The sequence below is a fragment of the Lagenorhynchus albirostris genome, chromosome 19, assembly GCF_949774975.1.
Source record: "Lagenorhynchus albirostris chromosome 19, mLagAlb1.1, whole genome shotgun sequence".
Classification (NCBI taxonomy): Eukaryota; Metazoa; Chordata; class Mammalia; order Artiodactyla; family Delphinidae; genus Lagenorhynchus; species Lagenorhynchus albirostris.
The window spans coordinates 14,869,960-14,886,620 of record NC_083113.1 but is presented as its reverse complement, the minus strand read 5'-3'; the positions used below and the strand labels follow the sequence as shown (position 1 = coordinate 14,886,620).

Sequence of the window (16,661 nt, the reverse complement as noted above, 5' to 3'; positions counted from 1 at the left end):
ACTAGGTAGGCCTGATGGCGACACTTCAGAAACAGCTCACAGAGGAACTGTGCTGAAACTTAAGGCTCTGGTTCTCCTCTTGGGGCTCTGGAAAGCTGTGGGCCTTCTCCTACAGGTCTGTGCATGTTCTGTCTTGCCAGAATTGCCCTGCCAAGGTAACTAATCTCTGGTTGGTTGTGTTTTAGATTTTTGCCGAGTTTCGAAGAGTGTGGGAAAATGCCGGGCCTCCATCCCTAGGTGGTGGTACAATGTCACTGATGGATCCTGCCAGCAGTTTGTGTATGGAGGCTGTGGAGGGAATGACAATAATTACATGACCAAGGAGGAGTGTCTTGCAAAGTGTGCTGGTGTCACAGGTAAGACAGTGCTGTTGGGGAAGTTTTATTATCTAGAGACACTTTATTAATTGGGACATAGCTGCCTTTTGCTCTTTGCTAGTTCTTCACTGCTGAAACTGGGAGACGTTTTTAAAAGCAGAAGAAACAGACACATCGTGAAGGTCGCCCACACGGTGGTTTCACAGCGGTATCCTCCCTCCTCTTCCCAGAAAGGGGAGAGTAGGCCGCAGACTGGAGCCAGGGGAGGGGTGACATGACTGCGTCTTCTCCCCAACTTCCCTTCTCCCACTACTGAGAGCAGGTCCCACGCTAGGCCTGGTATGAGCAGAGTCCTCCAGGTCTACTCAGATGGGCTGCCCTCCTTGCTTCCTGGGCATTTGGGTTATTTTTACCTTTGGGACAAATGACTTGAGGAGCTCACCCAGCCAGCCAAGTTATGAATCAAGTTAAAACTAGAACATACTTCTGGAATCCATCCTTCTCTCAGCCTTCGTGAGTGACTCTGTGGAATCAAGATAATGTTGACCCTGAGAGCCTCCCAGTGTAAATAAAAACCTAAAGCCCCACAACAGTGTGCACTGGCTCTGAACGGAGCCTCGAGGGACTCCTTGAGACCTGATGGCAGTGCGATATTGGCCCTCTGGGGCCTGATCCTTCCTAGGTATTCCAGAGACCCGCAGATTGGGCCAGCCAAACTGTCAAAGATTTTCATTGGCGATTTCCTTAACATTGTTACGGGACTTCTTGCATCCTTTCCTGACAGCTTGGTGTCAGTGTTTGGACTCTGGATTATGATTCTGTGTCAGAATGTGCTGGTGCCCTCAGTGCTCACCGCACTGGCTGTAATCTCTCTTGGCTTTGAACTCTGCATTCAGAAATCAGATAAGCTTATTAAAGTTGTGTGTAAAGAGAGGAAGACAACAGTGGTCTTGGCTGTGAACTGAGGTTTAAAACATAATGCACAGACACACAAGCCCAGCAGTGACTGAGTGCCTTGAGGAACATTTTATTGATCTTTGTGTGCCCAGTGCCCGGAAGGCACTCAGCAAGTGTTTGGAGAGCCGAGGTGGCTGGTATTAGTTTTGGATTGTACAGATGAGTTCCTCATCTGTTTTGGGGCGGGGGTGGGGGGGCAACTGGCAACCTTACCAGATGGTGATGGAGAAAAATACCATTTATTGTATGTGGTTTTCCGCCATCAGCTGTGATCCAGTGTCAGGGAAGGAATTAAGGGGAAGTGTTTTTTGCTACCTTTTCTGTCCTTTTCCAGTCAGGAGTTGACAGTAGCAAATGTACATGCCGTTCTGGTTACTCCTTGGTTTCTCAGGGGGAAAGTTAAGTTCTAAGAACACAAGCAGTGGACAGTGGGCATTAAGGCGGGATGTCTCTGCAAGGAGCCACAGGGTGTAGTGTTTTGCTGGGAGAAGGCAGACAGCTATCTATCTTCCTAGAGGTCAAGCCAGAGTCTGGCCCCAGCCTTGACGTCCCGGAAAGCTCATTTGCTGGCATCCGAGCGTGGCCGCACTGCACAGCTCCTGAGGCGTTCTCTTTGCCAACATATTTTCTCCCAGGCAGGCAAGCTCTGTGGGGAACCAAATGATAATGAGAATGCCAGTTTATTAATTAATTATAATGAGAACCAGAACCACCAAAGGGACCAGACACTTCTGTCCTTGTGCCTTCACCCTTAGTTTGTGTAGGCAAACCTCTCAGCGACATTCCCAGAACATTGCTTGATGAGGGGAGAGGCAGAACTGGAGGAGCTGGTTTGTGATGGGAATGTGTAATGGCATCAGGTTAGGCCAGCCCCACGCCTCTGCACAAGGGAGGGTTCCTCCCTCCTGGACCCTGCCAGCGCTCCCTTTTTTGCACTTGCACCCACGCTCTTAGCTTTGTGTGTGTGCAAGATAAAATACACATTAACGCGGGCTTCCCTGGTGGCGCAGTGGTTGAGAGTCCGCCTGCTGTTGCAGGGGACACGGGTTCGTGCCCCGGTCTGAGAGGACCCCACATGCTGCGGAGCGGCTGGGCCCATGAGCTATGGCCGCTGAGCCTGCGCGTTTGGAGCCTGTGCTCAGCAACGGGAGAGGCCACAACAGTGAGAGGCCCGCGTACCACACACACACACACACACACACAAAATATATATATATACATAACGTATAATTTAGCATTTAACCATTTTTAAGTGCACAGTTTAGTAGCATGAAGTACATTCACAGTGCTGAGCACACCCTTCACTTTTTTAAAAATATTTATTTATTTGGTTGTGCCGGGTCTTCGTTGTGGCACATGGGCTCCTTAGTTGCAACAGTCAGGCTTCTTTGTTGTGGCAGGTGGGCTTCTTAGTTGTGGCACACGGGCGCCTTAGTTGTGGCCTGCGAACTCTTAGTTGCAGCCTGCGAATTCTTAGTTGCAGCATGCATGTGGGATCGAGTTCCCTGACCAGGGATTGAACCCAGGCCCCCTGCATTGGGAGCGCATAGTCTTTTTTTTAACACACCTGCATCTTTTTTTAAAAAATAAATTTATTTATTTACTTATTTATTTATTTTTGGCTGCATTGAGTCCTCATTGCTGCACGGGCTTTCTCTAGTTGTGTCGAGCGGGGGCTACTCTTCATTGCAGTGCGCGGGCTTCTCATTGTGGTGGCTTCTCTTTGTTGCGGAGCACGGGCTCTAGGCACCCGGACTTCAGTAGTTGTGGCACGCAGGCTCAGTAGTTGTGGCTCATGGGCTCTAGAGTGCAGGGTCAGTAATTGTGGTGCACGGGCTTAGTTGCTCTGTGGCATGTGGGATCTTCCCAGACCAGGGCTCGAACCTGTGTCCCCTGCATTGGCAGGCGGGTTCTTAACCACTGGGGAGCGCATAGTCTTATCCACTGCGCCACCAGGGAAGTCCCACGCCCTTCAGTTTTTTAATTCATTGGGTGAGTTAATACAGTTCCACAGGTTATTTGGCCCTGGAAGCCATTCTGTCTTTTTATAATGTCATTTCACACGTCTTTGCTCGGATTCCCAGCTGGTTGATCTTAAAATTTAACCCACAAGGGCAGTCTTGGTTCCTTATTTTCCAAGTTCTGGCAGGTTTGTGGTCCAGCATGTGCACTGAAGGGCCCACATAAAGGAGAAATGGGAGTCGCTGTGAGAGGCACACAGGACCAAGCCTCCTCAGGGATACAGCTTGTTTTGTTTCACCAGGCAATCTTGGAGGTACACTTTCTCACTGTGCTGTTTATTTGTCCTCTTGTAGTGAACACCATCAATGAACTGTCCAGGAATGGAGCAGATTCCTCTGTCCCAAGTGGTAAGTTCTTAAAAAGACCCAGGATGGAATGAGGGCCATCCAGATGGCTAATGTGAAAGGACATTTTTACTTTGGACATTGTACAAGGGCTTCCACCTCCTGGTTCTGTTTACTCAGAACTGGCGAACAGGGGCTCTGCCTGGGCTGCCAGCTTCTGGCTCCTGGCCAGCATCCTTCCGCTGGGGAGTTCAGCAGACAAGAGGGCTGAGGGATTCTACAGTGCTTCCTGGCTGACCTCAGCTTCCTCCTGGGGGATAAGGGATGTGGCTACTGCTGCATGTGGCTCAGACCCCTTCCCCTGCTTTGGGCTGGCTTCCAGTCCCCTGGCCTCAGCCTTCGTGCTGTCTTCACTGCCCTGTCCCACCTCCTTGCTTGCTGTATCTCCTTTGCTCCGTGTCGTCCTTGCTGTCCATCTCCCTCCCTGTGCTAAGAGTCCTCTGTCTTCTGCCACCCCCGCCTCCGTTCCCACTGCAGTTCTTGATCTGGAGCTTTGTGTTAGCTTGCTTTGTAGTGCTGACAGCAGCTGCCCCATTCCTCCTTTATGCTTAAAGGACTCTGCATCAGGAGCCGGGGGTGAGTGGTTCAGATGCACTCGTAAGTCCAGTCCAGCTTTCCCAAAGGCCAGTCCCCAGGCAGTGGGTTCTGCTGGGTGAGACCTGCTGTGGAGGGAGAGAGTCCCCCCCTACCCCATTTGAGGATGGCCCCCAGTCAGCCACTGGCCACACACTGGTTGCAGTCTTGATTCTGGTCCTTTGACTCTGACATCAGCACCCACGTGAGAGTGAGGCTAGGAATCCTGTGACTGTCCTGACCATTGCTTTGCCTGGGTTCATTGCTTATTCCCAAGCTGGCCTCTGCAAGGTCATGCAGAGCCATGGGGCGCTGGCATCGTAACTCTGGTTTCTGTCCTGTTTCAGAAGAAAATTCCCCCAAGAGAATAAGGGACCCTCCTCCCTGTGTCAGAGAGTGGACACCTCTGGTCTTCCTCATCACCCCAGAAACTGTGGCTGGGATTAGTTTCCATAGTAACCCCTGAGGTGACAGGCAGACTTCCCCATCCGGCATTCATTCTGTGTGTGCCGTAGAGCCCATTAGGACTGGGAGGTGATGGAGCAAAGCTGCCCACAGAGAGGGGCTCCACTCCCTTCCAGGTACCTCAGTGGGCCCTTTTAGACTCAGCCCCAGCTAGGCGACGTGCCCTGTGTCCATTCCAGCCTCCCTGACATGGATGTTTGTGTTTCAGTTCCCAGAAGGCAGGATTCTGATGACCTGTCCAGTGATATTTTCAACTATGAAGGTATAACTTTTAAAAAACATGTTTTCTTACTTAATTGGGAATTGAGACACACTTGAGGATTTCCATTAAGGGTATTGTAGAGCAGTGCTTCCCGACCTTTCCCAGGTGTTAGGACTCATGAGGATGCCCTGGGGCAGCAGGAAGCAGGATGTGACACAGCACACCCTTGGGAAGCTTTGCTCGAGAGGCAGCAGTGGCGTGCAGGCTCTGCCTCCCACCAGCTGCGCCCACGGGATACTGTAGCTCTGCCTCAGAGTCCCTGACTATGACATGAGGGGCCTAGTTCAGACCTCTCTTGAAAGTTCAGAGACCGAGTTGACACATGTAGAGCCTACAACAGTGACTGACATAGAATAACCTCCGTAACAGTGTAGTCTGGCCATAAAGAGAAAGAGATCTGAAAATGTGGGCCAGAATGGCCACGTCTGTAATGGCCAAGTTTCTTTTAACAGAGAGATGTTTTCCCCATTGGCTGGCAGTCATATGACTGCTTGGGAGCATTCTAGCTCCATTCACCTCTCCTGGGCCCTGCTAATTTGTATCCCTTGGGCTGTCTCACTCCCAGAACACTGCACTGCCAAGGCCATCACTGGGCCTTGCCGCGCATCCTTCCCACGCTGGTACTTTAATGCCGAGAAGAACTCTTGTGATAACTTCATCTACGGCGGATGCCGGGGCAATAAAAACAGCTACCTCTCCAAGGAGGAGTGCATGCAGCGCTGCTTCGGTGAGTCTGCCTGACTCCTAAATCCAAGAAACAACCATGGGCAGATGAACCCTCCCGAGAGGACACCAGTCCCTTTCCTCATCCCTAAAATGAAGGCCTTGGAAATGCTGTCATTTGGACTCTGCCGTTAGTCTTCTCTGGCTCCCTGGTGGGGAAGGGGGTGGGCTGTGGCTCCAGCTGTTGGGCACATGTGTCCTAGGCCCCTACTGGGGTGGCAAGGTCTCAGAACCCTCAGAAGAGCTGGAAGAAGCCGTTCAGAAAGAGCGTGAAGGCCCAGGGCTGAGGGGAGTCCTCAGGTGGCTGCAGCTGTGCGGGGAGGCGGGCTGAAGGCTGACCTCAGCGTTGTGTGTTTTCTTCCAGGCAAGCAGTTGTATCCTGCCCTGCCCCGCACTAAAGGTAAACGGCCTCTTGCCCCCTCCACCTGCCTGCCTTGACTAAGCTCAGCTGTGTTTTTTGCAGGCTCATGTTGTCTTGGACACATCATCCTTCACTGTAAACATCGTTTTGTTAGAAAGTCGTGTTTCTGCACGAGAACAGCCAGGCAGCTTGGAACATGTGGTGGATGTTTGTCCCACTGTACAGTGTACATAAACGGGTTAGGAGTGAGGCCACCTCTGCCTAGGCAGCCTGGGGGTGACTGGGGCCACCTCCTCCTGTTTGAGGTGTGTGGGATCTGCTGCACGCAGGCCTGGGACTAACTCCAGGTTTTGGGGGGGAACTTTACTGCCATGGGGTGTACAGAGTTGGTCATGGGTGATAACAAAGGAAGGTGGAAAGCCCTTGTCATGTGTGGGTGGAGCATGGCCCCAGCCAGTGCTGTTGTCCCCAAGCAGTCTGGTCTGACAAGGAGGCTAGGCCTCCTCTAGCTTTTGTTTCTGATTCTGAGCCTGAATCATGGATGGTAGTGTTTGCACAAAAGACCTGCCACACTGGTTTGGCCTCTTTCTACCTGTTTCCCTGTTAAGGAGTCCAGGCCTGGCCTGTGTGTCTGCTCTGCTTTAGAAGAGAAATGAAACTGGGACCTGGTTTGCCAGGCATAAGGATCTGGACGGTTGGAGATGGAGAGTGAATCGACCCTGTCCAATTCTGCAGCCAAGCGGGGAGAGGGAGCCGGGTAGCTGCCATAGGAGGCCACATTCCTTAGGTGGAGCCCCACCTGAAGAAAAAGCATCTTAACTGACCAGTGGGACTGCAGTGGGGCAACCACTATTAAATCTACCTGGGCAGTTAGGAGCATGAGGGTCCCCTCCCGGCCCTGCTCCGAATATACCCATGCCTCTGCCCTTCCCTCATTCCACAGGCAGCCACCCCAGCCAACTGCAGGGCCACATCTTTCTCTGTGGCTGGTTGGGGGAGGGGTGTGTGTGTTTGCACACACACACCGGAGGTGTGTGCTTTTCCTGTACAAATTGCCGCAGAGAGGTGGCAGGGTAGTACAGAGTTGAAGTGGGGATTTTTTTGTTCAAAAAGGAGGAACACAAGGAGCCACTCTGTCCATGTGCACATAGCATAGCACCTCCTTTTTTCAGGAACCTACTTCTCAAGACTGTAGGGACTCTCCTTGAGGACTTCCTGTCAAGCAGTGTCAGTTCTCCAGAGCCTTCTGGGTTGGGGTGGGGGGACGTCTGGCCCAAGGGCTGCTTGTCTACCTCCCAAGCCCACGTGGACACTCTGGCTATGGCCCGCCTCGTCCTGCTGGTTCTGAGGCCTCTCTCTCATCCACAGTGGTGGTCCTGGCAGGGCTGTTCGTGATGGTCCTGTTCCTCTTGCTGGGAGCCTCCGTGGTCTGCCTGATCAGGGTGGCGCGGAGGAACCAGGAGCGCACCCTCCGTACTGTCTGGAGCTCTGGGGACGACAAGGAGCACCTGGTGAAGAACACTTACGTCCTGTGAACGCCCTGTCGCCAAGGGGCTGCCCTCCTCAACCCCCTGTTAAGAGAATCTGCGAAGGGAGGAGAGACAAGTGTCGAACACGTGTGCTTTTTCAAATAGAGTGATTTGTCTGTATTTGCGCGATCATTAGGGCTTTTGGCCTGTTTGTTAATCCAGAAGGTAAGAGGGCTGCTCCCTGGTCTCCCGGGATGGGTTTGCTTTGGAAATTCTCTTAGTGAAGGGCTGTGCACGTTGCAGATGTTCTAGCCCTAGATCGGAGTCGGTTCCTCTTCAATTTATTTCTTTGCTCCAGGTATAGTTTTCTTAGCTTATGTTGAATCCTGTTGCCTCCTTTCCCATCACAAAAGTGATGTTTTAATAGTTTCCTTTGTTTGTTTTCTGTTTGTTTTTTTTAAGTAAGCAGAAACATAAGTTTTTTTAATTAGGATTCTGAAAGGAAGAAAGTTAAATGTACAAGTTTAATAAAAATGGCCTTCCCTTTTAAAATAAATTTCAGCATGTGCTTTCTTTCTTTGTGGGACTGCTAATTTAAACTCTACCAAAGTTACCACAGGACACTACATGAGATGTCCCATTCCAGAAACAGACTTCTTAAAAAAACAGCATCTTTCAGATCTTCTTTTTTATTTATTTATTTATTTTTTGCGGTATGCGGGCCCCTCACTGGCCTCTCCCATTGCGGAGCATGGGCTCCGGACACACAGGCCCAGCGGCCATGGCCCATGGGCCCAGCCGCTCCACGGCATGCGGGATCCCCCCTGGACCGGGGCACGAACCCGCGTCCCCCACACCGGCAGGTGGACTCCCAACCACTGCGCCACCAGGGAAGCCCCTTTCAGATCTTCTTGAATGAAATACATCTTACATTCCAACTGAGTGCCCATAAAATTTCAGCAAACAAGAGTTAGCCTTACCACCTGTGGTAAGCTCTGATATTTTCTTATTCTATTTCACTTTTTAAAAATTTCGGCCTTAGGGACTTCCCTGGTGGCCCAGTGGTTAAGAATCCGCCTGCCATTGCAGGGGACACAGGTTTGTTGATCCCTACTCCGGGAAGATCCCACATACCGTGGAGCAACTAAGCCCAACTAAGCCTGCACTCTAGAGCCCGTGAGCCACAACTACCGAAGCCTGCATGCCTAGAGCCCGTGCTCCGCAACAAGAGAAGCCACCGCAACAAGAAGCCCACGCACCGCAATGAAGAGTAGCCCCTGCTCACCGCAACTAGAGGAAGCCCGCATGCAGCAACGAAGACCCAACACAGCCAAAATAAAATAAATAAAAAATTAATTGGGCTTCCCTGGTGGCGCAGTGGTTGAGAGTCCACCTGCCGATGCAGGGGACACGGGTTCGTGCCCCGGTCTGGGAAGATCCCACATGCTGCGGAGCGGCTAGGCCCGTGAGCCATGGCCGCTGAGCCTGCGCGTCCGGAGCCTGTGCTCAGCAACGGGAGAGGCCACAACAGTGAGAGGCCCGCGTACCACAATTAAAAAAAAAAAAAAAATTTAATTAAAAACAAAAAGGGAAAAAAATCGTAAAAAAAAAAATTTTGGTCATACCACGTTTTTTTTTTTAATGACCCACTTTGGCATCCATGATTTTTTTTTTTATTTAAAAATAAATTGGAACAAAAAGACAATAAGCCCTCCTTTCCTTGACCCTTCGTAGAAATCCCTTCAGGCCAAAAGGCCACATTCTATACAGACATACCTCCTGTTATTGCACTTCGCAGATACTGCAGGGGTTTTTTCGGGTTTTGTTTTTTGTTTTTTTACAAATTGAAGGTCTGTGGCAACCCTGCGTTGTCAGATGATGGTTAGCATTTAAAGTTTTTTTTTTTTTTAAAGAAGATGTTGGGGGTAGGAGTTTATTAATTTATTTATTTTTGCTGTGTTGGGTCTTCGTTTCTGTGCGAGGGCTTTCTTTAATTGCGGCGAGCGGGGGCCTCTCACTATCGCGGCCTCTCACTATTGTGGCCTCTCTTATTGCGGAGCACAGGCTCCAGATTCGCAGGCTCAGTAGTTGTGGCTCATGGGGCCTAGTTGCTCCACAGCATGTGGGATCTTCCCAGACCAGGGCTCGAACCCGTGTCCTCTGCATTAGCAGGCAGATTCTCAACCACTGCGCCACCAGGGAAGCCCTAAAGTATTTTTAAATTAAGGTATATACATTGTTTTTTTTTAGGCACAATGCGATTGCACACTTAGTAGACTATAGTGTAAACATAAGTGTTATAAACACCGGGAAATCAAAAAATTCATGTGACTTTATTGTGATATTTGCTTTGTTGTGGTAGTCTGGAACTGAACACACAATATCTTGGAGGGATGACTGTACATTGGGGGAAAGGCTTGTGTCCATTAGGGCTTAGAAATCTATCCCAGAAGCAATTGGGTAAATACCTCATCCAGTTTCCCCCAGCCTTTCTGGTCCATGGTAGACGTTGCTCATGGATTCTGGCATTCTCCCTGCCAAGCCTTCCGGGCAACCTGGTGTTCCCAGGCCCTCACTGTGGTTGACTCAGAGTTGGTGAACAGGTGCCATATCCCAGACAAACTGGGACACCCGCCCCCGTTTCCCAAGCCCCCCACCTCCCCAGTGCTCCGCAAGAGCCTGTGGTCCAGGGAAAGAGGGCCTAGACATTGGGAAGAGACTCTCCGCCCACCACCCCCCTCCAGGTGTGCAACAGCAGGCAGGTCACTTAACTCCTTCGAACCTCCGGTTTCCTCACCTGTAAGATGGGTGGATGTGAGGATCACATGAGATCATAGATGTCAGGTTGCCCATGGGAAGTGGTGGCCACCTCTGCCCACCTACCTGTGTCCTCGTTCCTCCTTAGTAGTTGGTGGTTCTTCCATACACCACCCTGCCACCCCACGAGCAACTCTCAGGTCCACTCATGTATCTCTTTGGATTCGGGAACCTCAGACCCACTAATGCCTGTGGCCTTTCTCTACCTGCTTAAACAAGAGTTGTCTCTCCTTCATGTGAAGGAAAAAAGTAGTGTGTTTGGATTTTAAAAGAAACTGTTGGGAATCACTTCACTTTTTTTTGTTTATTTTTGCCGTGCCATGTGGTATGTGGGATATTAGTTCCCTGACCAGGGATCGAATTTGCACCCCCTGTATTGGAAGTGCAGAGTTTTAACCACTGGACCTCCAGGGAAGTCTGGGAATCACTTTTAAATAATTCTACTGTAGTAGGAAGATCATGAGGTGAATTCTCCTAACACCATCAAGGCCAGTCGAGTTTTCGCAGGTTTTTCATAGTGTATATGTTTTTGATGCAGAAGTTATCTCTGTGACTCACTTCTGCCAGAATTTGTCCTGTTCTGTCTTGTGGTTTGGGAGGCCCTGTGTCTCCACTTGCTCCTGGCAGATTGACAGCATGGGGCCTTGCGGCGCTCTTTGTCTGCCGGTGGTGTCTTGTCTCCCTTCTGTACTTTTCCGGGTTATGATGCTGCTGTTCCAGTCTGGGCAGCCACCTCCTGCCACGCCACTATGGCCCTTGAAACTAAACTGCCATGTTTTCCACTTTCTAGACCATTTAAAGGCTGACGTTGGTCTTCTTTTCGTTGCAAAAGCTGCCTAACAATAGGCCAGTAGCCAAGGTGTTCAATGGACATTTCATGGCCTTTGTCATCCTCAGACTGCTAACATCATTCAGAGGTGGAATGGACTTCTAAAAAATCAACTCAGCAAAGATCTCTACCTCTTCCTGGTCCATACACTTTAGTAAGGTAGTTTGGTCACTGAATGTGTTTGTCACCAGAAAGGATTTATCTCTATCTCCTGGGTAAAGATCAGGTCAAAGAGGTTGAGAGTTATATAGACTATTTCAAAAATTTGGAATTCTACCCTCATCATTCCTGTGTATGATGCATCTTTCTTCCCCCTAACAGCAAGCCCAGGTTCACCTGGTTGGTGCACCCTCTGGGTGGCAGCTGACCAAAGGGGGCCTCAGGAATTAATTCTGGTTCAGCCTCCGAGATTCTTTCTTGGATGCCTAGTCCCAGGTCATGAAAACAATCACTGGGTGCCCTGCCTGCCACTTCTCCCTACAGTGGCCCACATGGTCTCTGTAAATCTGTAAAAATGCTTGTTCCATTTACATCTGACCTTTCCAAACAAAAGGCCTGGGTGTGAGTAGGTGATGATAGAAGAGGTAAAGCTGTACCTTCTGGGATGGGAGTCACACTGATTTCGTGTCCTCGGAGGGAGAATAACAACCTGGCACCTGGCAAGGGAACACCTCAGACCCCAGGAGGTGTGGGGGGTGGGGAAGGAGGGGTGTAATCAGTGCTCTTTGTGCCCTCTAGATCCAACAGTGCAGCCTGCCAATCCCTCACCTGGTCCGCCTGAGCCCTGCAGCAGGCAGTGTGACGCATAGACGCAGCCAGTCCTGAACCATTCTGCTATACCCAGTGCCATCAGCAGCAACGCCTGAATGTGGGCCCCACCCATAGACGTTTACAAACACATGGACCTGCTCAGCTTTGTTCTAATCTGGCTGATAAAAGCACACACTTCTGATGCCAAGCAGCTCTGGGCTATGCCATGTATGGCAATTGAGGCCACAGCTACTCATGGCACTGCCCATGTGGCTTAACCAAACCAGTGCAGTGGTGTTCCAAGTCAAGTTTAATAACAAGTCCTGAACTGGAGTGCCTTGTGCCCAGTACTCTGTGTGTTTGCATGTGGGAAAGAACAAGTCACAATGTCTCTCCATTGGGCATGAGGGCCTGCTCTGGGGCCTTGTAATTATCGGCCGTGACACCAAAGATCAACAGGTCAGTCTGAACTCCCTTGTGGGCTTCCTAATGGATAAGAGACTAGCCTTTGATTACATCCTGGCTGTCTGAAATAAGCCCTGCATGGTCACAGCTTGATGAGTCCAGGACACTGGATGGCAGGTTGGCCTCATCAACAGGAGTCACTGCTACTTGGAGTCCTGCTGACAGTAATTAAATGCCGTCTGAGACAAACTGTTGTTTGTTTCCCTGTCTCCCTTGCAGCTGGATGTGACCAGGTGTCTAAATCCAGACTGAAGGGATGTGTGCTGCCTCCAGGTCGGGTCCTTAAAAGGAAGTGGTGTGCCCTCCACTTGCCCTTTTCCTTCCTGAGAACCCGATGGTGGGGGCCAGGCTCCCCACAGGCCCAGGGACGACATCCTGGAGGAACGCAGAGCACCCAGACAGGGGGAGCCCGGTCCCTGGATGATCTTGCAGAGTCACCCACTCACCTGCTCTGGACTCCCACCAGCTCAGGTTTTCGTGGGAGAGAAAAGTGACGCTCTCTTGTTAAGCCTCTGTCTTCAGAGACTCTGAAAGCTGCCACATCCTTAATATAATAGAGGAGCGAATAACCGGGGATCTGAAGGACCAGGCCAAGGCCTCCCTGGACCCATTCACTCACTCACCCCACAATTTTATTTAGCACAGCAGTGAAGAGCTACTACTTCCTCTTGAGTCTGGAAGGTCTCACACTGCTGTCCCGCAACCCACTAGCCCAGTGTCCCACTGTACCTTTTAGGGCTCAACTACATATAACATGGGGATCCTATTGCCAGTTTCATAAGGAATCATGAGACTGTGTTTGTGAATCATAATAAAAACTAACACTTATCAAGTATCTATTTACCTTGTCCCAGGCACGCTCTGTGCAAAACCATGTACCTTATGAGGTAAGTTCCATTTGACAGAGGAGGACAATGAGGGCCAGACTGACTAACTTAATGTCCACAGAACAGTAAGGGGTAGAGCAAGGATTCACCTGTAAGCAGACTGATCTCCAGAACCCAAACTCGTAGCCACTCTAAAATTGCTCTAACCTGCCGTTGCCACACTGCCTGGCATCAGGTAACCCAATTCACCAAATGATAGGGAGCACCAACTCTGAGCCACACCGTTCCAGGCGCTGAGCAAAGCAACGAAGCTCCCACCCTCCTGAATTTATGTTCTGTCGGGAGAGACAGGCACTTTCTCTCATATCCTGCACACGGTTGTCGGCAAAACCACAATCACTGTTCACCTCCTCTTCTCACTCAGAGTAAAGACCAAAGATCTTTGATTTACAAGACACTCCACCACCCACCCCAACCATCCCTCCTCTTCTACCTCTCTCCCTCCAGCTCTTCAGATACACAGGTACATTCCTGCCTCAGGGCCTTGGCACTTGCCACTCCCTCTGCCTAGCCAAGCCTCCGTGTTCTTACATGGCTTGTTTTCTCACCTTCAGATCTGTACTCAGAAAGGCTTCAGTGAGGCTTCCCTGGTAACTATCTGAAATCCAGCGTCTCCCAAACATACTACATAGTTATTCCCTGGTTCCCCTTCTTGCTGTATTTCTCTTCTTAACACATATTACTTTTAAAAAAAAATAGAGTTCATTGAGTTATAAGTTACATAAAACCCATTTCAAATATACAATTCAGTGATTTTTAATAGTTTTACCAGGCGGTGCAACTATCACCATAAATCTGTTTTAGAACATTTTCATCCCCTTCCCCCCAGTAAGATCCCTCATGGCCATTTACAGCTAATCGCCATTCCCACACTCAGCTCCCAGCAACCACTAATCTACTTTGTCTCTCTAATTGCCTTTTCTGAATACTTCATGTGAATGATATCATACAACATGCAGTCTCTTGTGTCTGGCTTCTTTCACCCAGCATAATGTTTTTGAGGTTTATGTAGCTGTAGCGTATGTCGGGAGTTCATTCCTTTTTATTGCTGAATAGTATTCCATCGTATGGATAGATATATCACATTTTGTATATCTATTCACCAACTGACGGACAGTTTTGTTTCCAGCTTTTACTAACATACTCTACATTTCGCCTTGTTCCCGGTACTAGAATGTCAATTCCACGGGGCTGGAATTTTTGCTGGTTTTGTTCAGCTCTGTGTCCCCAGAACTTGAACTGTGCTGGACACATGGTAGGTACTCAATAAATATATGCTGAAGGAACACGTGAGAATAAAGATAACCTCAGAGAGTGGTAAGCAAGGGCTATCTACGCTGGCCACGAGGCAGGGGAAAGGGGATGGAGTGACGAGGCTCCGTGGACCCAGCAGTCAGGGCAGTCTCCTCTAAGGAATGGACTTTGGAGCAGAGACCTGAACGCACAAGGCTGATTACTACACGTTCGTCATCATCCGCAGGCCTCAGCTACCTGCTCCTGCCTAAATGCCAGTCTTGCCTGCCACTCCTGCAGGTCCAGGCAGCCAACTTGGCAGCAGGGCTGGGCTGGAGAGGGACTTGCAAGGACTAGCCTCACAGCCATCGGAACAGATGACACAGGCCCCAGCTCCTCCCTGGGCCTAACCTGGGCCCTGCGCAGTGTGGGGAGGGAAGGCTGGGCTCGCCTGGCTGCCCCTTCTGCTGAGTGACCCCCAGGGTGAGACAAAGGGGTCAGGCACAGCCTTGGACTTGAGCTACACTGCCTGGGTTCGAATCTCAGTTCTAGCCTGTTCACAAGGAGCTAATTTTGTCCGTCATCTTAACTGGTCCCTCAGTTTTCTCATCTGTAAAATAGGGATAGCAACCATAGCTACCTTTTACTTAAAAGCCAAACATTATTTTATAAGCACTTACTCCTTGTAACTGTGTGCAGGCATGGTGTGGGAAACTAATCCATTTGATTCTTACAACAGCTCCATATGGTAGCTGTTCTTTACAGATGAGGAAACTGAGGCCCAGAGAGGGGGAGTAACTTTCCCCAGGTCACTCTGCTACTAAGTAATACAGATGGGCTTCCAATCAGCAGACTGGTTCCAAGTGCATGCTCTTCACCCCTTCAGACACTGCTTCTCACCAAGCCAAAGGCATTGTCATAGTGAGTTAATGTATCTGAAGCCCTTGGAACAGCAGCCCAGCACGTAGTAAGTACACAAGGAGTGTCAGTATTATCACAGAGGGCATGGGGAGGCACCCTCCCTCTCATTTCTTCAAAAGCAAGGATCTGACCCTTTTAGGGGACGCTGATAAGAGCTCTAGCCCCTCAAATCTGCAACTGCCCACACATTCCTCCCCCAGCCCCACCCACCACTCACTTGCCAAGGCTCACTGGGTGGGTGGTGGTGTGGGGGAGACATAAGTTAACTGTCCACCCTCCCCATTTCCCAGAGGACCAGTTGGGCGGTGCCGGGGAGGGGCTGTGAGTCAGGGCTAAGGACTCTGAACAAAGGTCTCGGGTAGGGCTCCTCAGAACTTCCGGGGCTGGCCCACTGCCTCTCCCCAAGGCCGGTCCTCTGCCTTTGGCCGTGCAGACATACCTTCTCTCAGCACCATGGAGGTCGACCGGTCGGCAGGTGCGCTCCTGGGGAGTGGGGAGCTTGAGGGGCAGGGGGCCAGACTCAAACCCAGGGACTGCCTCCAACGGGGCATTCCCTGCGCTTGCACCAACGCACCCAATTTCTCTTCTCTCTGCAGCCCTGGAGTCCACCTCCAAGAAGCCCCACGGGGCAGGCCAGGTGGGAGACCCCAAGCACGCCCCCGACAAAGTTGAGGGAGCTGATAACCCGAAGGTAAGTCACTTCATGCTTAGGAGGGTGTTTTTGACCCCAGGGTCCCGCTAGGTCTGGGGCCTCCGACATGGGGGAATGGGAGCTGGGAAAGGGGTCCCTGGCCTCACTGCCATGCCTCCGACTAGCATCAGCACGGCCACGGCCACGGCCACGGCCACGGTCACGGTCACGGTCACGGCCACGGTCACGGTCACGGAAGCTCCTCAGGTTCCGGCAGCAGCTCCAGCGACTCAGAAAATGAGGCGAAGGTAAGAGGCTTACCCCTCACTAGCGGGTGCCCGGCGCCCCAGCCCGGAATTCGGGCCGACGTCTCACAGGCGAACCCTCTCTCTCCTCTCCCTCCCCCACCGCCCTCCGCCCCACAGCCCAGCGCTGCCGGCTCCGAGCTATACAAAAGCGCCCCGGGCAAGGTCAAGAAGCCCAAGGTGAAAAAGGAGAAGAAGAAGGAGGAGAAGAAGGAAGAGAAGAAGGAGGAGAAGAAGGAGGGCAAGAAGAGGGAGGGGAAGAAGGAGGCTTCCCACTAACGGGCCTCTCCGGGGCTCAGTAAACCTTCTCTCGGCCTCCAGGTTGCCTTT

The 16,661-nt window shown here is 50.9% G+C and overlaps 1 protein-coding gene and 1 long non-coding RNA gene across 4 annotated transcripts in view; both read left to right on the top strand.

Annotated features, from left to right (window-relative positions):
* Positions 1-16,647, top strand: part of LOC132509526 (kunitz-type protease inhibitor 2-like) — a 35,190-nt gene extending 18,543 nt beyond the window's left edge. Inside the window, exons 2-9 of one of the 3 annotated variants that reach the window (XM_060130640.1) lie at positions 186-356; positions 3,590-3,643; positions 4,887-4,940; positions 5,506-5,667; positions 6,028-6,063; positions 15,992-16,086; positions 16,212-16,334; positions 16,452-16,647. In XM_060130640.1, coding sequence (XP_059986623.1) covers positions 186-356; positions 3,590-3,643; positions 4,887-4,940; positions 5,506-5,667; positions 6,028-6,063; positions 15,992-16,086; positions 16,212-16,334; positions 16,452-16,610 — 854 coding nt within the window. In that variant the 3' untranslated portion in view covers positions 16,611-16,647. The remainder of the gene's footprint in view (positions 1-185; positions 357-3,589; positions 3,644-4,886; positions 4,941-5,505; positions 5,668-6,027; positions 6,064-15,991; positions 16,087-16,211; positions 16,335-16,451) is intronic. The other 2 variants (XM_060130641.1, XM_060130642.1) reach the window with 2 other exon arrangements.
* Positions 9,254-12,543, top strand: LOC132509528 (uncharacterized). The gene is made up of 2 exons (XR_009537046.1): positions 9,254-11,279; positions 11,878-12,543. It is a non-coding gene; the product is annotated as an uncharacterized LOC132509528 (long non-coding RNA).
* Positions 16,648-16,661: the final 14 nt, after the last annotated feature.